At 43.0% G+C, this 23,041-nt stretch overlaps 3 protein-coding genes across 31 annotated transcripts in view; all 3 read right to left on the bottom strand.

Annotated features, from left to right (window-relative positions):
- Positions 1-218: 218 nt before the first annotated feature.
- On the bottom strand, positions 219-6,606 carry LOC117397339 (stabilizer of axonemal microtubules 1-like). Of its 3 annotated transcripts, none has more exons than XM_059010264.1 (10): positions 6,171-6,606; positions 5,328-5,440; positions 4,943-5,079; positions 3,783-4,011; positions 3,454-3,576; positions 2,967-3,198; positions 2,329-2,470; positions 1,349-1,681; positions 851-993; positions 219-471 (listed from the first exon to the last, which is right to left on the bottom strand). In XM_059010264.1, the coding sequence occupies exons 1-10, from the start codon at positions 6,215-6,217 to the stop codon at positions 381-383; spliced, it is 1,590 nt and encodes a 529-aa protein (XP_058866247.1). In that variant the 5' UTR covers positions 6,218-6,606; the 3' UTR covers positions 219-380. The 3 variants fall into 3 exon arrangements, with proteins under 3 accessions (XP_058866247.1, XP_058866250.1, XP_058866248.1); XM_059010267.1 differs by having other exon boundaries at positions 6,175-6,596; XM_059010265.1 differs by having other exon boundaries at positions 1,349-1,537; positions 6,171-6,491.
- Positions 6,607-7,382: 776 nt separating this feature from the next.
- On the bottom strand, positions 7,383-15,405 carry LOC117397338 (uncharacterized). Of its 5 annotated transcripts, none has more exons than XM_059010269.1 (13): positions 14,816-15,400; positions 14,306-14,396; positions 13,772-13,915; positions 12,895-12,993; positions 12,403-12,511; positions 12,138-12,203; positions 11,459-11,596; positions 11,186-11,244; positions 10,791-10,995; positions 10,528-10,674; positions 9,825-9,945; positions 9,372-9,484; positions 7,383-8,994 (listed from the first exon to the last, which is right to left on the bottom strand). In XM_059010269.1, exons 2-13 carry the CDS (start codon positions 14,350-14,352, stop codon positions 8,890-8,892), a joined length of 1,353 nt encoding a protein of 450 aa, XP_058866252.1. In that variant the 5' UTR covers positions 14,353-14,396; positions 14,816-15,400; the 3' UTR covers positions 7,383-8,889. The 5 variants fall into 5 exon arrangements, with proteins under 5 accessions (XP_058866252.1, XP_058866251.1, XP_058866253.1 ...); XM_059010268.1 differs by having other exon boundaries at positions 14,306-14,371; XM_059010270.1 differs by having other exon boundaries at positions 14,969-15,400.
- A 1,177-nt stretch (positions 15,406-16,582) lies between these two features.
- Positions 16,583-23,041, bottom strand: part of LOC131708131 (pleckstrin homology-like domain family B member 1) — a 74,321-nt gene continuing 67,862 nt past the window's right edge. For 16 of the 23 annotated variants that reach the window (XM_059010351.1, XM_059010357.1, XM_059010348.1 and 13 more), the window contains 4 exons: positions 22,662-22,747; positions 22,345-22,374; positions 21,240-21,275; positions 16,583-19,481 (listed from right to left, as the gene is read on the bottom strand). In XM_059010351.1, coding sequence (XP_058866334.1) covers positions 19,341-19,481; positions 21,240-21,275; positions 22,345-22,374; positions 22,662-22,747 — 293 coding nt within the window. In that variant the 3' untranslated portion in view covers positions 16,583-19,340. Of the gene's footprint in view, positions 19,482-21,239; positions 21,276-22,344; positions 22,375-22,661; positions 22,748-23,041 lie in introns of those variants that run through there. The other 7 variants (XM_059010353.1, XM_059010369.1, XM_059010355.1 and 4 more) reach the window with 3 other exon arrangements.

Raw genomic sequence — 23,041 nt, 5'->3', positions numbered from 1 at the left:
GCTGATGATGCAAATGCAGTAACTAACATGGAAGGGAAAAGATACAGGTATTGATTTATATTAGCGTTGCTTCTGGCACAATCCTAAACTAGTATTTGTTACCAAGGTATGAAAGATATCAAACAAAAAATATAAGGGTACAGTGAGATGTAGACAAATGAATTGAAAGGCTGGCAAATGCATTGTAAAATAAGCATTCAAAGTTTGAGATGGATGTATGTAGTTTTTATAATTTTTTATTAAAGGATCTAAAGTACTAGTAGGACTTAAAATATTGTTATAGTTGGTGTAAATGCATAATTAGTTAAACTAAACAAACGACCTATCGAGTAACATTTTTCAGAAACCCCTCTAGGGTGCATTGGGTCCTCGGTGCGCATTTAAGAGGGCACAGCAGGGGGCGTATTTTCCTTCATCTGCTGTTGCTGCAAAAGGTATGCCTGGAGCCGACACACTGGGAGATTGAGAGGCCTGGGGGAGGGAATTAAAATGGAGGGGTAAGTTTGTTTATATACCCATCTGCTGTATATGAAGTATGCTGTTAAAATAAACGAATGATAAATTGTAGATAATTCCTCATTTTAAATGTTGAATGTTGAGATGGCCGCTGGGGGCACCAGAGTATAATACAAGAAGACTGCAGTGCTATCTATCCCAGGCATGGAAATAAGACTCCTATTCCGTAGCAGTTTCACCCATTCCAGCTTTTACTACAAGCTTGATTGGCCGCAGGTGTGTGTTATTAAACTCCTAGGAAAACCAGGAATGGATCAAACTGCTCTGCAATGGGAGTCTTCTCTCCATCCCTGTATCCAGTCAGGGTTCAGCAGGTGCATCTCTGCTCTCTTACCTGTAGGTCTCCTGGTGCACAGTGGTGAAGTCGTGCTCTCCCACAGCCTCGATGGGCTTGTGCTCTGGTTTGCAGTTGGTCACCATCTCTGCCGCCTTCTGGTAGAATGTGCTCCTGTTTGTGGTCTCGGTTTCAAACCTCCCCTGAAAAAATGTCAAAAGGAAAGGAGCTATTTTATCTTACCACCGATTACTCAATCAGTCAATCAAATTACTTTTATACAGCTCCTTTCATAGCAAAGCCATCTAATAGCACTTAACAATTCAAAATAAATAACTGCAAAACTAGACAGAACAACGATACGACTTCAAGTGAAATAAAACGTAAAATAAGAACATAAATGCATGCACGCTCCAGATCTGAAGTTCAGCCCGGTTTATTTAATTCAAAACAGAAAGGCTTGTTCAGGTACTGGTGAATGGAACTATAATATAATATATAAAAGCAATCCCATTATTTAGCTGTTTTAGGGTAACCCCACCCCCCCCTCCTCCCTACCAGGGGCCGGATGCAGCTCCCGTCGTATGGATCTCCGTAGCGCACCCTGGGCTGGACCCCCCAGTCCTGGAAGAACACCCTGTTGGCTGTGGTGTCCTCGAACCTGGCATCGTGAGGCTTCAGCACCGTCGCAGGCCGCTTGATGGGCTCCAGCTGCAGAGTGTTCAGAGGAATGGGCTGGTATGCAAGCTGCAAGAGAAAACACAAGACAAGACATTGAATGGGCTGGTATGCAAGCTGCAAGAGAGAACACAAGACAAGACATTGAATGGGCTGGTATGCAAGCTGCAAGAGAGAACACAAGCCAAGACATTGAATGGGCTGGTATGCAAGCTGCAAGAGAGAACACAAGGACATTGCATGTGACGACCGCCACACTGGTTCTCTTAGAGTATCGTACCCGCAGTGTTTTTACCTTACCTTTCTACTGTAATTAAACCAAATCTTCCAACATGAAACATGAACGAGCACCTTGTTGTTATATAAAAGTACAATCTATCTACTGTTCAGGTGTACTGTACTGTATTGTAAGTGCAGTATTATTATTATTATTATTATTATTTGTTTATTTAGCAGACGCCTTTATCCAAGGCGACTTACAGAGACTAGGGTGTGTGAACTATGCATCAGCTGCAGAGTCACTTACAAATACATCTCACCCGAAAGACTGAGCACAAGGAGGTTAAGTGACTTGCTCAGGGTCACACAATGAGTCAGTAGCTGAGGTGGGATTTAAACCGGGGACCTCCTGGTTACAAGCCCGTTTCTTTAACCACTGGACCGCACAGCTAGCTACGTAATATATTTAATTCTAGATTGAAAGTGTATGACAGTGGTCTGTTGGGTATTGCAAGTAGGTCAAATCTGCTTGTAAAAGACCATCCAGTTTGATTCAGAACCTTATCGGTCAGTTGCATCATCGAAAACCTTAAGTAGAAGATCTCTCTTCAGCCAGGCTGGGTGTTGATGCTGTCAGTTACCTTGGTGACGGTGTCTCCTTGGAAGTGAGCCTCCCTCTCCCTATCGGAGAGCTCCTCCTTGAAGTGGGCGGGGTCTGGCCTCTTGTATTTTGAGGTGTCCCAGCCTGGGAATGTCTCCCTCTGCACCGTCTTGAAATCTCCACTGCAAAGAGAGAGGGGGGACCCTTCTATTGAGCGTTCAACACTACAAGTGTCTGGTCAGTTAGTCTATTGCATTCTGTGTAGAAGACAGCATAAATTGGTTGAGCTTTCTGCAGGGAAATCAGCTGTAGGCAAGCCACATTTAAGCAATGTGCCTGTTTTGATATGGTGTCACAAAGCTTGATATTCTTAAATACCAACGCCTGGCATCTGTTATCTGGGCAGGCTGTGTAATGATATTCGTGCATTACTCTGGAAAGCAAGTGTAAATGCTGTATCTGAGTCTAAAACTTGTAGGCAAGAAAGTGGACCTCTACTAATGCTATCTTAGTTCATAACCTCATGCTGAAGTTTTTATTTTAACAACTGTTATTTTTACTTTAATATATGTCCACAGTTGCACTACAAGTGCAAGCTTGCTTTTTAAACCCGTTGCATTTGCTTGCATCGTCAGGCACCGGACACACGTAGCACAGCAGCAGGTAGCTGTGCCTCACCGCAGGCTGTGGTTGATGGCCAGGTTGTCTGCAGGGGGGCGGACAAGCTCTCTCCGCTCGGGGAGGGAGTGGTGCGCAGGATAGTCAGAGCGGTACTTGGTGACAGACTCCATGTGAGCGCCCCTCAGCGCTGCCTCCCTCTCGGACAGCCTGGGTCTGGGCACTGCCAGGGCCTTCTCCAGGGGCAGGGGCTGGAACACAGTCTGATGGGTGGTCTTCATGTCTCTCTCCCCTGCCGATGCAATAGAGGGGGAAGCGTTTATAATGGTACGCGAGGCAAGGGATAGAATCAGTATTTATGTGCCACAGCTGGATTGAAAAACGTAACTGAAATGAATTATATTTCTGTTGAATTTCTGAAATGAATTATATTTCTTTGAAACTTGTAGGTCATTTTCTTTCTGTTTTGGTTTAATTGCGGTCTATCTTGAAGGGAGTTGCAGTTTTGCTGAAGTGGTCTGGGCTGCCTGCACTTTGCTTCTCTCACCTTCAATCTTGAGGTTGCACTGCACAGCTCTGATGAGCTCAGGTTTGGCTCCAGCTTTCTTGATGAACTCTCTCTGTGTGGTCGTGCGCATCTCCTCCTTCTGGTCAGGGTAGAGCAGGGAGCCTGGGCAACGGGAGGGGGGGAATGTTTGATCAGGAATGTTACGTAATAATAGCACAAACCAATGGGAATGGTTTGCTTATTGCAGTTTGCCAAAGAGAACGCAAGATGTTTATGATTAGCTACAGAATGGAGACTGTTGTACATTTTTTCTAGAACTGGTGCAAAAGTTTGGGGCCAGAATAAGCGGTTGTGTAGAACCCCCTTACCTACGATGGCTGGCAGCTCCCCGAATCGGAGCTGGGGTCCCCCCCTGCGCCCCTGGTAGCTCTCCCGGGCAGTGGTGGTGCTGCTGATCTTTGCAGCGGCTCCTCCAGCTCTCTGCATCGTGCTCTTGGGCCGCCGCATCACCAGCGCCTCGGGCTGCTTGGCAGGGAAGTCCAGGCTGTAGACGGTCTGGCCTTGAAGGGGCTCCTGTGGGGGCCGGTACTGCTCCTTCTGCAGGAGAGGAGGAAACACCACCGGGGCCAAGGCAGACTGCTGAGCTTCCTTTACAGATTTACAGAGCAAGACATTTTTACAGCTGTGCCACTCCAGTCTTACTTAACCGCAGGGTCATGCCCATATAATCAGGTGACGGCTTTGGAAATTTTGTTTTAAAAACCAAAACGAAAGTAAAATAAACTTTGATCTTGGCTTGACGTGGTTTTAGTTTATAGAGGCTGATTCATTCACTAAAAACCACAACACAGTAACATAATCTGTTCAAGTGGAGCTCTGTTATCAAGCTGTGGCAGGTGGAAGCTGTTTGATTTCAGTTGGCTAGGACATCGTCTGGAATGTCAGGTATGGTTATTTCACACTCTGCCCCAGTTGTGTCCGGTAATTTGGTAATGTTCTGAAATGCTGATGGTGGGTCATATGATTCAAAATCAGTTTGTATTATATTAACCCTTTTCTGGCAGCTTGTTGTAGGTGACATTTCTAACTTTCTCCATGTGAACAGTTCAAGCTGCAATATCTGAACCATGTAGATTGGAATCTGCTTTGTGAAAATTAGCCCCTTACAATGAGTTGTCTGATGCAACATGGACTGAAGAGTGCAGATTTACAGCTATGGGCAAAAGTAGAATTTTAGGATTGAGACATTTATTATTATTATTTTTTTAATTAACATAATTTAGATATTTTATTTAATCAAAGAAACTACAAAAATCTACTGAAAACCATAATAGCAGTAAAGCATTTCATCTTAGATTTTGAAATGTCACATTTTTCAATTTATCAGTTTTTCGTTAAGCATGTGGAAAACTACAAAGCGGTGTGTAATTCAATATGTTCACTTAACATTATTCAGCAGGTTTCATTCAACTTTTATGATGCCAGAGCTGTGTAGCTGTAGGTCTCTCTCTCTCTCTCTCTCTCTCACCTTGAAAGCGGGCTGGGTCCTCTCTGCGAGCAGACGTGGGATGAACTCTCTGCGCTGGGTGGTTTGGAACTGCATGGCGGGGGGGTTGCAGTGCAGGGGGGTCCGCAGGGGGCGCTTGCTGCTTCGAAGACGTGCATCTGAGTAGCAGAGAAACAGAACTGCTGAAACACTGCGAGCAATCGGGCAGGTCCCTGGCAAGCACTCCTAGGGCCGTTGACTGCACTGCTGCTGTTACACACACTGCACGCACAACGCATCAGAATATGAACTGGTACACCTGTGCACTTGCTGGTCTTGGAGAGATGGAGGTGGGATCACTGCCTTCTCTCCTATGCCAGGTTACCGAGGTGCGTTCTATAAAGCTCTAGGGTGGGTCTTGTCTTACTGTGGGGGAGGGTGAAGGTGGATTGGTAGTGAGTCAGGTGGCACTGCTTGCTCTCAGAGCCTATCTGCACTGTGGTGTTCCTCTTCAGGCAGTTCTTGTGGTGTTTGTGTCGACTGAGAAAAGAAATAAAGACGTTAATCCAACAGAAGTGGTCAAGCTGTCCTGTGACCAGTAAGATGCCTGCAATGCTGTTATTACGGATAGTATAGTCAGCAGGGTGTGTATTGGGGGAACACTTTGTTTAGAAATCTGTGTGTCTCGTTTGTTCCCCCAGCATTATGAAGCCCAAACCCCACGTTTTCAGGTCAATCCGACAAGACGTTTAGAAGTAATAAGCCTCACAAGCTTTGAAACAATCCTTCAAACATTCAGACAGGCAACCATATAAAAGAAGATGTGTGCTTCACATGCAACCAACACGCCTAATAACGACAGAGGGAAAGCTCACCTTAGCAAGCAGTAAATTCACCGAGCAGCAACAGTTAAAAAAAGAATCCAAGTAACTGCAGTTTAAAGGAGTTATCCAAGTGCAGAAACACACAGTTCCTCTTTCTTGTTTTATATACTGCATCAAGATCATTTTATTTTGTATTCTGCTTTGATAAAGGAATATTTAGCTTTTTTTTAAAAGGGTTTGTTAAAACATTTCATGGTTAGTTGAAATATGTAAGAACGCATTGTATTTACAGTTAGAGGAGTGCGTGCAAACCAAGAGATTAAACTAGTTATTACAGCTTCTTTCCTTGTTAACACATACATGCTGTACATCATCATCATAATAATAATAATAATAATAATAATAATAATAATAATAATAATAATAATAATATATTTTTCTCTCACCCACAGTCACAGAGTTCACAGATGCAGTTAAACTCTGGAAAGTCCATGCTGTCACTGCACTCACTGCCTCAATCTGGAGACACAAGTCTTTTTGATTTACTGCATTACTGACTGCCTCTTTTCAATTCAGGGACCTCAGTGTTTTAAAAGTAGCTATAAATCTGTGTTAAAGAGAGTAGCTACTTTCTCTCGATTCATAAACCAGACTGGAGGAAGCTGTGTCGAGGGCTTAGTGTGTGTCAGTTGCTATGGTTTCCTTTTCTTTGCCCTCTCAATGGGGGGGAGAGGGGGGGCATTTAAATCCGAAAGCCTTTCACACAGTAGATCCTGCCTCGTTATAAATGAGCCTGGGGGGTGCTGGGCGTCACCGCATGTATCGCAGACCTGTGTTTGCTCAGGCCAGGGCTGTAGTAGCAGTGTGTTTGCTGACACAGGACAAAGTGTGCTTATAATGCACTTAACAACCTGCAATGTAAACAGCCCTAGGCTGACTAATGGGCAGGCAATCATTGTCAATTGCATCCAGAAACTGCAGTACTTTGCAGTATTGCAGTTTCTGACAACTTGGAGATTGCAATTATTAATTGGTAATGTGTGATGCCTGTTTGTATTGGTGTGGTGAAGGTCACTATCTGCCCTGCGCATTAACAGAATAACTCCCTCAACAGTAAGTGTTTAACAGAACTTCTGCATCATTAACTTGGTCATCCCCCTTTCTTACTCCTTTTTCCCTTCTTCCCTCACCTCACTCTCCCCACTCTTATCTCACCTCCCTTCTCCCCTTAGCCTTCCCCATCCCCTCTTTCCCCCTCTCTGTATTAATGTCTCATCACCTCAACAGTCTGTGTCTCTTTCAGACTTGTCTTTCTTCATGTAGTTATATTTATGTGTGTTCTTTACCACAAGACTGGGAACACAAGGGTGTGTCTGCCTGCCTGCCTGCCTGTCTGTCTGTCTCTGCCTACCTCTGTCACACCTTTTTATGGTTTTGCACTCCAGGATGAAAGGTTGAGAGCGACTCTCATTTCCCACACAGCACATACAGAAATGAAACGTGTTTTAACCCGTTTATGGTTTCAGTTGCATGTGCTCTCTGCCTTCCAGCCTGCAGGACTCTCCTTGACACACACACAGATGCGCTTTCACACGATCCCACACTCACACAGACACACTCTCTCTCACTCACACAGAGACGCTCACAACTCTGACAGGGCTTGTTAAACCAGGCAGGTGCTTTTGTTTATTAAAAAAAAAAGGCTATCCATTTTCATCATTCCAAATAAGATATCTATGTATTATCCATCTAAATGGAACAATCAATTGTTATTATTAGTGTTTTTTTTTTTTGTTCATGACTTGTATTCTAAATGAATGGGTAGATTAAAAAACAGCAGTGCATTCAGAGGAAGTTTGGACTGGTTAATATGTTTTTATTTGTATTTCACAGGTTCCTAGTTATAACAAATGCTTCACTTAAGTATTAAGCTGAGTATTATTTGATTTTTAATATAAACAAGTGTATTTAGCAGTTGGTAGAAGCAACAAGAACATAGTGTCTGGTATTATTGACTACAGCTGTTGAGACACAGTGTCTGGCATTATTAACAACAGCTTATAGGACATAGTGTGTGTCTTTGTAATCCTTGTTTTGGAGCAATACTATAGTGCTTTGTTTTGCTATTTAGAGCAGCTGTCCTCTATCCTATGTCTTGTGTTAAATGTTTATTTGTATTTATTATTTCCACAGCTGAAGAGTCTTACTGTGTTAATAGTTCGATTCTTATGTGTGTGTTTCTCTCTCCAACAGACTTCATTTGTTTGTCTTGCTAAGGTACATTGTTCTCTAATTGTTACCTGCGTGTCGCACTGTCTTCTGTATTCATGTTTGTTATGAACTGTAACTTCAGCTGTATTCATTCCCTGTCTCTCTCTAGCCGAGACTCCTCCCATCCGCTTCAGGGATGGTAGTAAAGACTCCTATTACACAGCATTTCAGGTTACTAGCTTGATTAGCCACAGTGTATAGGTAACAAGCTCACGTTTATTAAACCCTTAGTGAAACCAGAAATGGATGAAACAGCTTTGCAATGGCAGTCCTGTTGTCATCCTTGCACTTGTAGTGTCACGCACCTCTAGCCCGTGTTTTAGCTAAAGTATGTTCCTGTGTCTTGCAGGCAGTAACCCCACGTGACTGGATCTATGGACAGGTGCTGATATTTTTGGTTGGCAATTCATATGTTTTAAGTCTTATAAAAATGCATTTGACTTTGCAGGTTGGATGTCGTGGTTTTGGTTGCCTACTGTTTCAATGATCTTGAATAAAAATCCATTTCACTTTTGTAAGTATAGCTCCTTTAGATGCTTTTAAATGTTCACTTGTCTCCTAGTATCTGAGTGTAGTAGCCTGCTGGCACTAATCCTTGGGACCTTTGTGCATATTGATTGTAATGGTCCCAGGCCCCACAATGCTAGGCTGTGGCTGTGTGTGATTTCACAGTACAGTTTATACAAAGCACACAGGTGTACAGAAATATTGTAACAAGGTTTTTTGCATGTACAATTCAAGCCATCACTGCAAAGCTGTCGAGTTATGAAATATGTCCGGAAAGCAGCTCAAAAACGCTGCTGTGCAGAATGCCAGGTCCGAGCGCAAGAGCTTGCTTGCTCATAACCAACACAATCCCAGCCAGCCAGCCATCCCAGTCTCAAACAACACCCATCAGCCTGTGAATCCCTCTCCTTCCATCTGCCTCTCGTGCTCCAGCAGATCTTCCACGTCCTCATCCACCGACGCAGCCAGCTCCCCCAGGATCACATCCAGGGCCTGGGGAAACAAACACTCTCATCCCTTAAAGGAAGCCACTGCCAAGTCACCACAGCTCTGCTGCTGTTCTACAAACGCTGGTAATCACAGAATTGGGGTTGATTTGGTCAATCTACAGCTCTCTCCCATGAGCCACAGCTGGGGTTTTAGATCATTTTACAGCACTGGGGAAACTGCTTTGCATCAAGCTCTTATTTTTGATAATCACAGACAGCAGATGGTTGAAGCAATCCAGGGTATAAAATGGACCTTGACATTAGTCTGGAACAAAGTGTTAAAATATTCATTAGCCACTGCATAGAATAAAGTGCACAGGAGTGTTTCCCCTGCTCTCCTGGTTAGCTAGATCTCAAATACAAATGCATAAAAATGCTCACCACGTCAGTGAAAACTTTCTGATGGTGGTGCCTGAGAAGCACGTTCTCAAGAGTGGCGTCTCTCTGCCTCCGGACACTGTGGTACTGGTGAAAGAGGGTGTTCACAATCCAGCCTGAGTGAGGAAGGTAAACTTGTGAAATAACTTACTCTGACCTACACAGGGACTACACTTGAGCAAAGTTCAGATAACAGATTAAACTCTGTTCATGCAGGTTTTATGGGAAAAGTGCAAATGGCAGAAACTGAGAATCTGTGCTACAGGTAAAAGGATCCCCACCTGACCCCATATAGTTTTCTATTGTCACGGAATGTGCGTCCAGGTGACCTTTGGGGTCCTATTACCTGTAACACAGGAAGCAAACTTGTGGCAGGAACAATTGACTTCACTGCAGAGTCTGGAGAACAATGTTGTTCTGCTAACGTGAGATAAGAACCAAAGCCTTGATTATTACTGTCTAAAAGCTTCCGTGATTGTTCCTTTTGCACGAAGCTCTGGCCGTGGTTCTCCACCAGCGCCACCAGATGATCCATCAGGAACGAGTCCATCAGCCTCCGGGCAGCGTAGTGGCTGACCTGCACACAGAGACACGCACAGGTGAGCAACGCAGCAGCTGAGATCGGGTTCCAGTTAGTCGGGTGAGGAACAGGGCTACCCAAATGCAGGAAACACTGAGACAAATTCAGGTGCCAGATTAACAAAGAAGCACAAACTAGGCACCAGCACACACCATGTAGAACTGTCATTCAAAAACTGTGTGAGTGAACTCAACATTCCTTAAACAGTGCTCCCCATTTAGTAAGCAATATAGAATGCATTTCAATAAACTTCAAGAAATAACCGTACTGTACTGTATGGGTTTGGTGGGCGACCAGCTAAAAGGTTGTAAGATTCATTTTTAGTCGTAGTAGACAGGCATTATAAGACAGAAAATGTACGAATGAGAGGAGGCCATTTGGTCCATCAGTGCTCATCCGGTTCCTAGTAGTTTGTGGATCTCAAAACCAAGTCGGGTCTTAAAGGATCCCAGTGATTCAGCATCAACAACATGGCTTGGTAACCCATTCCACCCTCTCAACAATCTCTGTGTGAAGAAGTGTCTCACCCTCTGTTCGAAGTGTAACGTTGCCTGTGAGTGTGGGTGCTGTCCGGTGTACCTGAGCGAGCTGCAGTCTGGAGATCTCCGAGTCGTGCTCCCCCAGCACAGAGAGAACGACGGTCCTGGCCTCCTCACTGACCACCTCCGGCAGCAGCTCCTCCTCCAGCACGCTGTCGACTGCCAGCCCCGCCTGCACCTCCCGCACCTGGCAGCAAGGGGGCAGTGTGGGGGAAGAGGGGCATTAAACAACAGGGGTACCCAATCCCCCAAGAGGCTTTGAGAAGAGCAGATGGGTTCAATTGGATTGTGAAACACACTCACCAGTCCTGGGATCAGCTCCTGCGCTGTCTCAGTCACAATCTCAGACATGCTGTCGTAGATGGCTGCCTTGGTCAGGTGACTGTCAACAAAACCCTTGACGGCACTCCTGAGGACCTCGGCAGACACGTCCAGCATCACTTCCTGCAGGAGCTCCCCGAACAGCATGCTGGGAAGGCGTGAAGTGTGTTCCTGCACACGCCCCGCACTGGGGAAACACAAACACACACACTGGGCTGGGCTCTGACTTTCAATCCTGTCCGGTTAAAGTAGTCTGCACCACAGTCTTCAAAAAGAAAAGAGAGACACTAAAAGTGATGCAAAAGTGATGCAAAGAGTCTATTAACAGAGGAAAGCGTTGTCGTTTTTGAAGATGCTGCAAAAGGGTTTGGACTTACTTTGACTGTCTTTGCTTCTTGACAGAGTCTGTGCTCGGTAACTTCACCGGAGAGCTCTGCTGGATAAATACAGAGACACAGTATTGGCACATGCCAGGGACAGGTGAAGGATATTTCTGTTTATATCACAAGCGTGGGTATACCTGGCGTGGAATAACATGCTTACCAGGACTACTTTGGAATGCGTCTTGCTGATTCTTACACTGTTCATTCACCAGGTGGTGAAGCTGGTCTCGTGCATGTTGTGATTGACAGATTAAAACCAGGTCGTACCTGCACAGAGTCCCTGGAGAACACCTCAATGAGCAGGTCTGGGATGAGCTCGTCAGACAGGACGTCCGCTATAAAGGAATTCACACAGTCCCAGGCAAACCGCTTGTTTTCCGTGAAGTAGAGGGCAGCAGCACAGTCCTGCCAGCAGAGAATCTCATTCACTCTGTCGGCTGGTGTCACAGATTAGCATGGGTCTTGGACTAGCTAATGTTAGGCAAGGCAGTCCAAGATCAGTGCTAACTGGGGTCTGTGAAACCAGCTGGTTATGAATTAAGAGTTTAAAGCAGGGCTGCCGCTTCTTCTGGGCTGTGTTCCACCTGAGCTCTCAATGACTTAAACATGTCCGACTGAACAAATAATTAGGTCAAATTAAGTCAATTGAAAGCTTAAACTGGAATGAAAACCAGAAGACCCTGCGGCCCTCGAGGACTGGAGTTTGACACCCCTGGTTTAGGGTTGCTTTGACAGCTGAATCAATCGGTGCTTGAAACGGTTTCAACGTTTTAAGACTGGTAGGCTGTGATTGACAGAGGAGTTATCAGGTGTATTGTTCTAAGGAGGGATCACAGATACAGAACTGCTGCTTGGTGGGATTTGAACTATCGATACAGTACAGGACACTTCAATGCTATGCCTTCACTCATTAACAGATACAATATATAAAAGAAAGTCCTCTCACCCTGTGTCTGTTTGAAAGTGTTGCTGGTGCCTTTGCTTCTGTCTCTAACTCCCTTGTGTTCACTATCTAAAGTGGAGGAAAAAACAAGATCATCAACACTAAGAAACGGATTATTCACTGTGGAGTATTAACTAACAGCGTGAGGTACTGGGAGAACAGAGAGAGCACTCCGACTGGCTAAACGCTCACCTTACTTTAGTTCTCTTTCCTTTGCAGATTGTGCAGTGCAGCATGCCCATGTTCGCATGCGAGTGACCCCTCTTACCTGCAACAGAGGCTGCCTGGGTTCCAGGGTTTCCAGCCCCTTCATGACTCCTCTTTGCACTGGAAATACACTGGGTCTGGCAGTGAGGTCTTCCATGACTCTCCCCCCTCTGAGCAAGAAACAGAAACACACGTCTGATCCGTCATCGCTTCAACATAGCAAATTCAAAGACAATCGGAGAGATACAGGGCTCTGTTCTTAAAAGTTTAGGGACGGTTTTGTTGAAGCCCATTCTGTATTGCTTAAATACATTCTAGGGATGGCAGTAAGACTTAGCGTATAGCAGTTCCATCTAGTCCAGGTTTTACTACGAGCTTGATTAGCCACAGTGTATAGGTAACAAGCTCAGGTGTGTCTGATTAAATTCGTAGTAAAACCAGGAATGGATCAGACGGGAATGGGAGTCTTATTACCATCCCTGCATTGTATAATGTAGCACAATGAGAAGACGCTGATACAGTATTACTCCATGTATCTTCTTGCCTCGCTCACCTCTCCGATGCGGTCCCTGCTGACAGCGTTTGCTCCGGCGTTCTCTTGCTTCTGCGGAAGTCTGTCGGAGTCTGATCCCACCCGTCTCCAGCAGTCAGACTGGAAACAGAGACACACTGTAGCTCAGGCCAGACATTTAGCTACCAAGTCCAAACTGAAGTCACAAAGAGCTACTCCAGATATTAACCATCCTTGATGATGTGCAAGGCCTTGAAGTATTTGCAGCACACGCACTCCTGAAATGCTAAACATTGCATATAGCCTGCTATATAAGTTAATACATGGTGTGTAGGGTGTGTCTTATTATTGAGTAAGAGATCTCGTACAGTGAGGACTGCAAAGCCAGTAGCACTGCATTCATGTATTTAATCAGGAGATTCACCCTTTGAGACAGAGGGCTGTTTGTTAATGTGGACTGCAGGAGAAGCATTGGCTGAAGGGTCTAAGCAAGTCCCAGATACGATCTTTAAAACCAGACAAGGAAAGATGATCCAATTCCATCTTCATACTATGATAGAAACAATTCCACGTCTTTGGGATTAGATATGGCAAAATTCTCCCATACATGTTCAAACCCTTGGAACAGCCACATTAACAGAGTACCTGAGAGTGTAAACTGTAGCCAATGCTAGTCCTTTCTACCAGAGCACTCCAATAAAGAGGTACCTAGCCTTGAAAAGCCTTAAACACAACCGAAACCCAAACTCTAACCCAATAGCCCTGAGCTGGTGGCTTTCCTGTTATACATTCACTGGTTGTCACTTACTTGTCTGGGGGTTTTGCATTATGGACTGCTGTCCCGTAAGAGCTAAGCTGAGGTTGTCTAAGCCTGATTTAAGCCCCAGTTAGCCCCCTGCAAGGGGTGTCTCGTTATTACCTGGGCAGGTAGGGAGTGGAGCGCACCTGCCGTTGTCTGTGCTGACTGGCAGAGACAGGGGGCTGGAGGTTGGTGCCGCTGGAGAGCAGACTGTCCCATCCTGTCCTGGGCACAACCCCCCTCTGCCGACGAACACGGTTTAAACTGGGGGGGGAAGAAAACAGCTTTTTGCAAACTGCACTAATGAAGTCAGCATTGTACAGCACTGGTGGGGTAGCGCTGTAGGGATACAAGCATGCTCTCCATTGAAATCAGCCTGGATCCTCGTCATCCTTTGTGCCAACCTTTATACAAGTTTACCATAGGAAAAGCATAGCAAAATGTAATAAAGCATAGTGAAAGCATGGTGAAGCACAGATAAGCACTATGGGAAATGCATTGTATACCCACAGGAAAAGCTGCAAAAACACTGGTAAACTATTGTAATTCAGGATGTGAAACAGGAATTCAAAACAGGACTGATTTTGTTCACAGAGGAAACAGGAGGAGGGATCATAGATGTGACGCATGGAACTTGTAAGGCAACAGTCTTACCTTTCCTGGAGTTCAGACCAGTTCTTTTCCGCTCTGCTCGATGCCATCAGAGTCTGCTGTGGTCTGCTGTGTAGAGCAGACGCAGATTATTCTATTAGAAACGCGACTGTTGCTGGAATGATACGGGTTTATGTAATATATTATATACGTTTATGGCGTAAACGAATGAAAGAAATAATTTAATTGAATGAAATATTTAAAGCAAATAAATATTGCATTAGGGACTACATATTGCTAACTTAAATAACTAAATGCTTATCATAAAAAAGCTCAAATTAATCGATTTTATTATAAACCATTAGTTTTTAAATACGAACCGGTATTTTATCGTTTGTTTTTAATGTTAAATATGCAACTAGTATTAAAAAGTGTGGTTTGATAGAAATATTTAATTATTTTGCAGTGCATTTAAATTAAACGTGATCATATATACAAACATCATTTAGTCTACAAAACACCCGCATGTACGCAGACGCTGTTCGAGTCCCACAACGGAATCGATGAACTCACTTTTATCTTTCGACCCGATCTTCTGTAGCTGTTGGAACTCGGCCTTGTTCTTCAGTACGAGACTGATAACAAAGTTACGGTTCTTGGCAATCGGCATCCAATGGGGACAAAAACATGATCGTTTTTATTTCATTAGTGTACAGTATATCTTACTTTGTATCCGATTGTATTCGAGAACAGGCTGTTGTGACTGTTGTTTTTTCTTTTTTTTTTAATCTCGCAGCTGCAACGCACACGGGTGCTGGTCTGTGATTGCACTTCCTTGGATACAAGGATCAGCCTGGTAACCAACAGCCTTCTTTGTGTATGTGGGAGAAACTTAACATACAGACACAACTTTAGCCGCAGTCCCTCCACTCGCTCTGCTCGACGCGTCTATATTCTTGGTAAACATTCAGTAATGATCCCGCAGCAATGCAGAATCTATTAACCCCCCACTCGTGTTCAGTACGAGAGATGTTTTACATTCGCTAACAATACTGTACAGTTCAAGAAAAATGCTCTTCGAGATGTTTCCCTTTGCTTGGCAAAGTTAAAAACCATGCCCAGATAAGAGTCTTAATCCGCATGCATTTAATCGGTTTATGTGACTCTGCAGCAGCAGCGGTTGATGCGTAGTTCACCCCTTAGTCTCTGTAAGTCGCTTTGGATAAAAGCGCCTGCTAAATGACCAATTGATTATTATTATTAAATAATAATAATAATAATAATAATAAATTAATAAATAAATAAACAGACACACCTACCTTGAAACGTCTTATCTTCACAGTTTTCCGTTTGCGTTTGTATTATGCATGTACCACAGTTTGCCATATATATATTTATATAATATATATATAATTTTTAAAAAATAAATAAATAAATAAATAAATAAATAAATAAATCCTTTATCATATTTCTCTGGGCTTCACACTGCTTCGCTTTGTTTTCCATGCTTTGTTACACTTTGCTGTGCTTTTACTATGGGAACACATTTATAAGGAAAGAAGACAAGGGTTGAATTGACAACAGAACTGGCAGGAATGTCGTTGTCCATCAAATCAACAGTACGAAGGTCACTCTTGAAATCAAGACTTAAAGGATGTGTTGCAGTAAGAATACCTCTGTTAAGAAAGGGGAACAAGACTAAAAGGCTAAAATATGCACAAGAACACAGAAATTGGACTGTTGATGGATGGACAACGACACCTGTGCCTTCTGCCAGTCCTGTTGTCAATTCAACGCTTGTCTTCTTTCTATTCCTTAAGGATATTTATTATCTTCAAGTATTGCTCATCCTTGTTAGACAGCGTTTTGGGTCTTCCAGTCCTGGGTTTGAACAATTACAGATGATGTTTCTCTGTACTTGTTGATTATGTTTCAGATACCACACCTTGAAAATCGAGTGATGCGAGTTATTTCACTCAATGTTTTTCCATCTTTATGCAAGTCAAGGTTGTTATAATAGTAGAAAACACTAATGGAGGCTTTGAGTAAATTGTTGATGCTCATAATGCATCAGAGTAGAAAAATGCAACATATCTAAGACTTTTGCACAGCAGTGTGTGTGTATATATCTATATATATATATATATATATATATATATATATATATATATATATATATATATATATATATATAGATCTATAGAGATATATATATATATATATATATATATATATATATATATATATATATATATATATATATATATATATATATATAATCAATCATTCATCCATACACATTTCTGATACAGATAATAGTCGCTCACACTTTGCACAGGATTCGCTTGCCAATAGATATTTTATTTTTAAAATACAAAACACAAAAGTTTCTGAACGCTTGTTTCCAAAGTTTGACAGTTCAGCAAGCTGTTTCAGGTCAATGTTCCCTTTACATAAATATCACCCAGAGCACTGGAGTTCATAATGGCTTTAAAAAAAAGGTTCAATTAGTTGCCCATTTCAATTAGTTAAGCATCTGATTAGATATTGCGTGACTTGCAGTGTATACAACCATCTTTAATATTGCGTGACTTGCAGTGTATACAACCATCTTTAATGGATGGGCTTGACAAGAAGCAACAAAAACACCTTGGAACTTTCACAACACAAACTCCAGACGTGTTTGAACAGAGGGGCTTGGGAGGCGGAAGTCAAAGCTGTGTTTTAATACCTGCTTGAAGGACACAGTACACATACCAATCACATACATACATCATGTTTCTTTATGCTGAAAAATAACAAAAAATACTATAGAAAGAATGAGGTCTACTCAATCAAATCTCTGAACGATTTTAACAATTGCAGTACGCATTGCAGTAATAAGGATTTTCTTTTATGCATGGTATGTTACAAACTGCATCAGAACAATTGCATTTTAAAAGGAAACTTCGGCACCAGACTCACTTCAGCACATTTTATTCATATTGGTATCCATAATACAAAACAGACAGCCCAGACACTGCTAGCGTGGGTATACTCAGCGTGAGATTTATTTTTGTCCACGCTTACCAGGACTAGTTTAGAACGTGTCTGCTTACGTTCCTGTGCTGTTGAAATTCAGGACGGGGCTGCGCTTCGGGGTATTCAAACAATACTGCCGCCTATACGTGCTTTATAACAACTATAAAATGTCTGAAATCATTTCAAATTTCTATGTTTTTTACTCAGATTTCCTTGAGAGCGAATTTAGTCAAGAAACGCTAGTTCCCGATCTGACTGTGTCTGCCTCATCCAAACAGCCAGTAGCCGCTGCATTAAAACCGGTAAAGGTAGAAAACAGACAGAATGCGATTTGTAGAAAACAAACAAACAGAATGTGAATTGTAGGAAACAAACAGACAGAATGCGATTTGTAGGAAACAAACAGACAGAAAGTGAATTGACAGACTTGCTAAGAGGCCATAAACACAGTTTGAAATTAATCCGCGTCGCAGCACAGTCTGTTGACAAGGAAAGTAAAGATCCGCCAGGTAAACTAATCCCTGAATTAATTGATTTTATATAAAAAATGTACACATTTTATTGCTATTTATTTTCAATATATACTTGTGTCGGGGCTTGTGATTTACTTTAAAAACCGTATACCACGAATATATACTTGTATATATCCTCTATATACAAGTTTGAATGTCATGAACCAAGAACGGCTGTCAGCCCCCCGTTCAAAGTCGCCATCTGTTTTATTATTATTGTTATTCATTTGTCTCTTGAAGTCCAGCGAGCTTGCACAAGCGTTACAGTCAGAAATCCCTGGCGTGGTGAAGTGTAAAGGCACAGTTCCCGGAGAGGTTGAGGACTCCTCCAGTAAAGCGAGGTCGTTAGGCAGCGTTCAGTTGTTCAGTCTCTATTGTCTTGCATTCAGTCCAGCCTGGCAGTGGAGTGTGCCACGTCCACGCAGGGGAGAGCGAGCTCAGGTCAAGCGTCAGCCTTTAGAGCCTCGTTCTGATGGGTTGACACACTTTCTGTGGTTGGTGTGTGTCTGTGTGTGTGTATGTGTGTGTAGGGGTGTGTGTGTGTGCAGGGGTGTGTGTGTGTGTGTGTGTGTGTGTATAGCCCAAAAAAGTCCTCAAAAAGGTAGGAAAACCTGACAAAACCTACTTCATGAGGACACAGGCCATGTCCCTGTAGTGTTAAAAACATGTATATTTCACACATCCTCCCAAGGCCCCTCTGAAGTTTTGAATAGTAAATCTGCACTATACTGTACAAGAGTCAATGCAAAATCCTCATAAACACTGTGTGTGTGTGAGTCTGACACAGTGAACCCTGTCGCACAGAATTTCTATAAAAGTCATGTTACTATTTTTTTTTTTTTATTTATTTACTTGGGTTATATAAAAAGTACCCGCTGCACATCCAAACGTGTGTCTGCTTTGGTGGAATATATACTGCCCTCCTGCTTTAATAAATAGGATTTTTGATTTTCATAGTAAAAATGTTCTTTGTTTGGAAAAAAAAAAAGTTAGGTACCATGGAAAAAACTTGTCTCTGCAGCCCAGGTTTGGCACCTCTTTCCCTGTCCGTCTGTTTCAGTTGCTTGTATAATAATCCAGTTGAACATCGTCTATATACTTGAAAAATAAATTGGCTTTACATCATAGGTTGGCTATTCATATCCACGAGGAACTTAAAACAAAAAATAGCTTATTAACAGCAAACGTCCCAAAAGAATGTAGCGTCACAGTGTGTGAATTCTTGTTAAGGGAGACTTAAACTATCCAAAAGAATACAAATGAAATTTAAAAAATCTCCCTTGACAACCGACATCAGCGGCCTAGTCCTTTCTTCAGGCTTTGAAACCCTGGGCCTAGATTTGCTATAGTTGCATTCCGAGACATCCAGTCATGGGTCCTCCCTTAAAAAGCAAAACAAAGTCTTTTTTTTTTGTTATTATAAAAACTTTAAAAAGTTCCTGATGTATATATATAAAAAAAAAAAAACTTGTCGAATCTGTAGCAGTCTGCATCTCTGCTCAAGCTGTCCAAGACTCAGCAGCTGGGCTCCAGTGGAGGAGTGACCCCCAGCTCACAGCTCCTCCTCAGTTCAGGAACTGCGTGTATCCCTCGGCACCTGTTACTATGACGTCCATCCAGATCCGCATGGCCTCCGGAGAGGGGGCCACCATGTAATAGAGCCGGTCGTGAGTCTTGACACAGAACGTCAGGGAGGGGTTTGGGCTCTGGAATCATAAGACAGGGAGCCGTTAATTCAGTCTGACCAGGCCTGGTACAGTAACTGCTACAGTGGCTGTTTCTGCTCAAATGCAAGGTGTTATAAAAGCGGAGGTGTTAGATTCCTGTATGTGTTTCCTGAAACGTTTAACCTTCAAGGACCTTTAGAGATTTACACTTGAACATATTTTGAACTATTTTAAAGATTTTGATTACTAACAAAGTCAAAACAGCTTGTTACACACAAAATGTCAGCACCCTTCCATGGACTTAGTACACACTACATCTGGCTTGAAAAATCACCCAGTATAAAAAACACATACGGGGGCTAGTAAGTACATTTCCACACATGCTGCTGTGACTTCATGTGGCCGAGGCTGTAAAACCAGATCTGTAATAATTTCAGTGGTAACAGTGGTATCTTATTCTCATTATTTTATATGACATACACATACTGTTGTGTCTCTGTTACTCCTGATCTTTCACTGTACCTTCTTATGATTCTATATGACATACGCATCCACAACGTTTTAGAATTTCCACATCCTAACCTTGTAGTTAGTATATTGCATTGCTTTTCACTGTATTTAATGTATTATGCATTGTTTTTTACTGTATCTTGTAAAGCGCTATGTGATGGTGGTGCACTATGAAAGGCGCTATATAAAATAAAGACTGATTGATTGATCTATTGATTGATTGATTGATTGATTGATTGACGGTCCTGTAACCCTGTGGCACTGACACACAAAGGGATTGTTTCCAGAAAGTGTTTGTATTCAAAGCAAAGCTGTTCATCCAAACAACAAAACAAGACCCTTCTCAAAGCACGGGTCTAACTGACCATGAGGTTCCGTTTGATTGCTGTAGACTGCAGGACAGCTTGCAGAGAAACAACTCAGCCATGCGTTCATTCTGCAGAGACTCTACCCCGGAGCAAACCATCCACGCACAAACTCATTCCAATCACAGCAAGCCAAGATGCATTTACAATGGGATATAGAGTATGAATTTATATTTCTGAACCCGTACCCCTTGATCACTTCAGTTCACTGTGCTGGTGTCACTTGTGCAGTTTTGAAAGAACCACATGCATTTTCTGATAATGCATATATATATATATATATATATATATATGCTGTAACGTGTGTGTGTCTTTTCAAAGCTGCACACTTCAGCTCTACATACTGTATATATATATATATGCATTATCAGAAAATGCATGTGGTTCTTTCAAAACAGAAGTGCATGGCAGGTACGATTCATGAAACTAGATTTAATTACCCCCTTAGATGTGGGACAAGATTCCTCTCTTATAATCATACAGAGTCTTCAACATTCCCAAATCTCATGCCTCTCAATACATTAGCTTTACTAAAACCACACCTGCATCAGTGCATCGTTCTGGTGTTGCAACATGCACAGACCTGCTGCACGCAGTAACTGCAAAGACTCCCAGTGAGATCAGGCATGAAGGATTAGGCTCAATGTAAACTTCACCTGCAGTGCTGTGCTCTTATCTGTTAAGGCTGGTTCATACTTCAGTCATGCAGCTGTGTAACCAAGGGCGATTCCTAGCCTCTCTAACTAACTAGCTCCTGGCGGTCACAAGATTTAAAACAGGAACCAACAGGCAAATACGTTCATTAAACTGAAACTGAAGGAGTGTCAGACCAAGCAATCTTAAACCAGAGCGTCCAAATCAGAGACCACGCCGCACTCCCAACACCCAACAAACAAACACAGCAGCAGCAATCAAGACAGACCTCTCTCCGAAACTGAGCTGGGAGCAGCTCTGTGATCTGCTGGGTAGAACAGTTCAGAAAGTTAGAGAGTTACAGGCAAACACTGCCGCCACCGACAAGAAACAGACAAGACCTACGCAGTAAAAACAGACGGACTCAACAACGCAGGTATACAGTGTACGGGACACATCAGACATACTGTATAAGGGACAAACCTGTAAGAGTGGGCTCCAACTCTGGTCTCAGGGACTGTCCCAGTCCAGGAATTTGTTCCAATCCAATCTTAAACTGGTTAATTGACCCTTAGCCAGTTCAATTAACTCATTTAGGATCTGGTTGGAGAACAAACATGGACTGGAATAGACCATGAGGGGCCTGAGTTGCTCTAGGAGATAGGCCTAAGACAGACAGACGTACAGGGGATAGGACAGCTAACCCTCCTACAGATAAGAGAACTACAGACCAGACCACTGTTTTTTTTATGTGTGTGTATAGAAGGGACAGGTGCTGCTCAGCTTTGTAACATGACAAACAGTACCTGCGCTGTTTGAGTATAGAAAGTGCACTTGCATCATCTGCCACTAGATGGTGCTGAAGTGTCGCTGTGTGGAAAGCTGAGATTGCTGTTCTAAGTCACATCCCCATTTGGAGCCTATTAGCAGCAACTTTACTTCGAGTGTATGTCTTGCACTCAACCACAACAGCCTCTATATAAACAGATTATATACACTTTCATATCAGCTTTTCGTCTGTTTTTTATTTAGATTTCATGATTCATAATAAGTTTATCAATGTGCGGTGGCTACCACCAATCAAGTTGAGAGCGTACTTTCTATTGCACTCTCCGACAGATTAGCAGATACAACACCTAGGCACGCAGACATACAGTACGGTATATATACCAGCACAAACATGACAAAACACACGCTTACTAGAGTGTTTGCTCCAGGGCAAAGATTTCACCATTCAAAAATATAGAGATCATTACAATTACAAAAGAACTTTGCAACCCCTAACATAACTGAATACATATTTTTTTAACAGTGGTGTAAACTGGAGCAAATTCTGGTAATTCTTTTCTTTTTTCAAACAGACACGCACTGTATTTACACAGAGTGATACATACATTCACCAAATTCAGATTGAAAAATCCTTTCTGATTGTGGAACGAGAAGATGAGGAGGGAGAGGAAGAGCATGGGGGCAGCCAGAGGGAATGAGAGAGAGAGGAGAGAAATGAGCAACCGAGGAGAAGTGCCTAAGAAAAGCAAAATCATTTAGAACGGTGAAAAAACAAACAAACAAACATGTGAATAACGGAAGCAGCGTGCAGAGATCTGTGGAAAAAAAGCAGTAACTTTGAATAGAAAATGCAAATGAAACACTGGCAAATGAGAGAGAGAGAGAGAGAGAGAGAGAGAGAGAGAGAGAGAGAGAGACATACCTTGGACGCGCTGCGGAGGTGATCGTAGTAAACCTCTTCAATGGCCTGGAAGTAAATGACTCCCTTCAGCTTGGTCTCGTGCTTTTCTGCAGAGAGAGAAAGGAGGAGACAGACAGACAGTCAGACAGACAGGCTCAGTCACACACTGCAGGTCTCCGGTGATCAGCGCACACAGGCTCAGTCACACACTGCAGGTCTCCGGTGATCAGCGCACACAGGCTCAGTGACACACTGCAGGTCTCCGGTGATCAGCGCACACAGGCTCAGTCACACACTGCAGGTCTCCGGTGATCAGCGCACACAGGCTCAGTCACACACTGCAGGTCTCCAGTGATCAGCGCACACAGGCTCAGTCACACACTGCAGGTCTCCGGTGATCA

Source organism: Acipenser ruthenus, chromosome 40 (assembly GCF_902713425.1).
Source record: "Acipenser ruthenus chromosome 40, fAciRut3.2 maternal haplotype, whole genome shotgun sequence".
Classification (NCBI taxonomy): domain Eukaryota; kingdom Metazoa; phylum Chordata; class Actinopteri; order Acipenseriformes; family Acipenseridae; genus Acipenser; species Acipenser ruthenus.
Note: the sequence above shows the minus strand (reverse complement) of the source record. Positions and strands in the feature narration are given on the sequence as shown.

Coding starts and splice junctions, on each gene's coding strand:
- LOC117397339 (XM_059010264.1), bottom strand. CDS start 6,217: ATGGACTTTCCAGAGTTTAACTGCATCTGTGAACTCTGTGACTGTGG. Junction 5,441..6,170: donor TGTGAACTCTGTGACTGTGG/GTGAGAGAAAAA, acceptor TTCTTTTCTCAG/TCGACACAAACACCACAAGA. Junction 4,012..4,942: donor GGACCCAGCCCGCTTTCAAG/GTGAGAGAGAGA, acceptor CCTCTCCTGCAG/AAGGAGCAGTACCGGCCCCC.
- LOC117397338 (XM_059010269.1), bottom strand. CDS start 14,352: ATGGCATCGAGCAGAGCGGAAAAGAACTGGTCTGAACTCCAGGAAAG. Junction 13,916..14,305: donor TGGTCTGAACTCCAGGAAAG/GTAAGACTGTTG, acceptor TTCCCCCCCCAG/TTTAAACCGTGTTCGTCGGC. Junction 12,512..12,894: donor GCAGGGACCGCATCGGAGAG/GTGAGCGAGGCA, acceptor TTTCTTGCTCAG/AGGGGGGAGAGTCATGGAAG.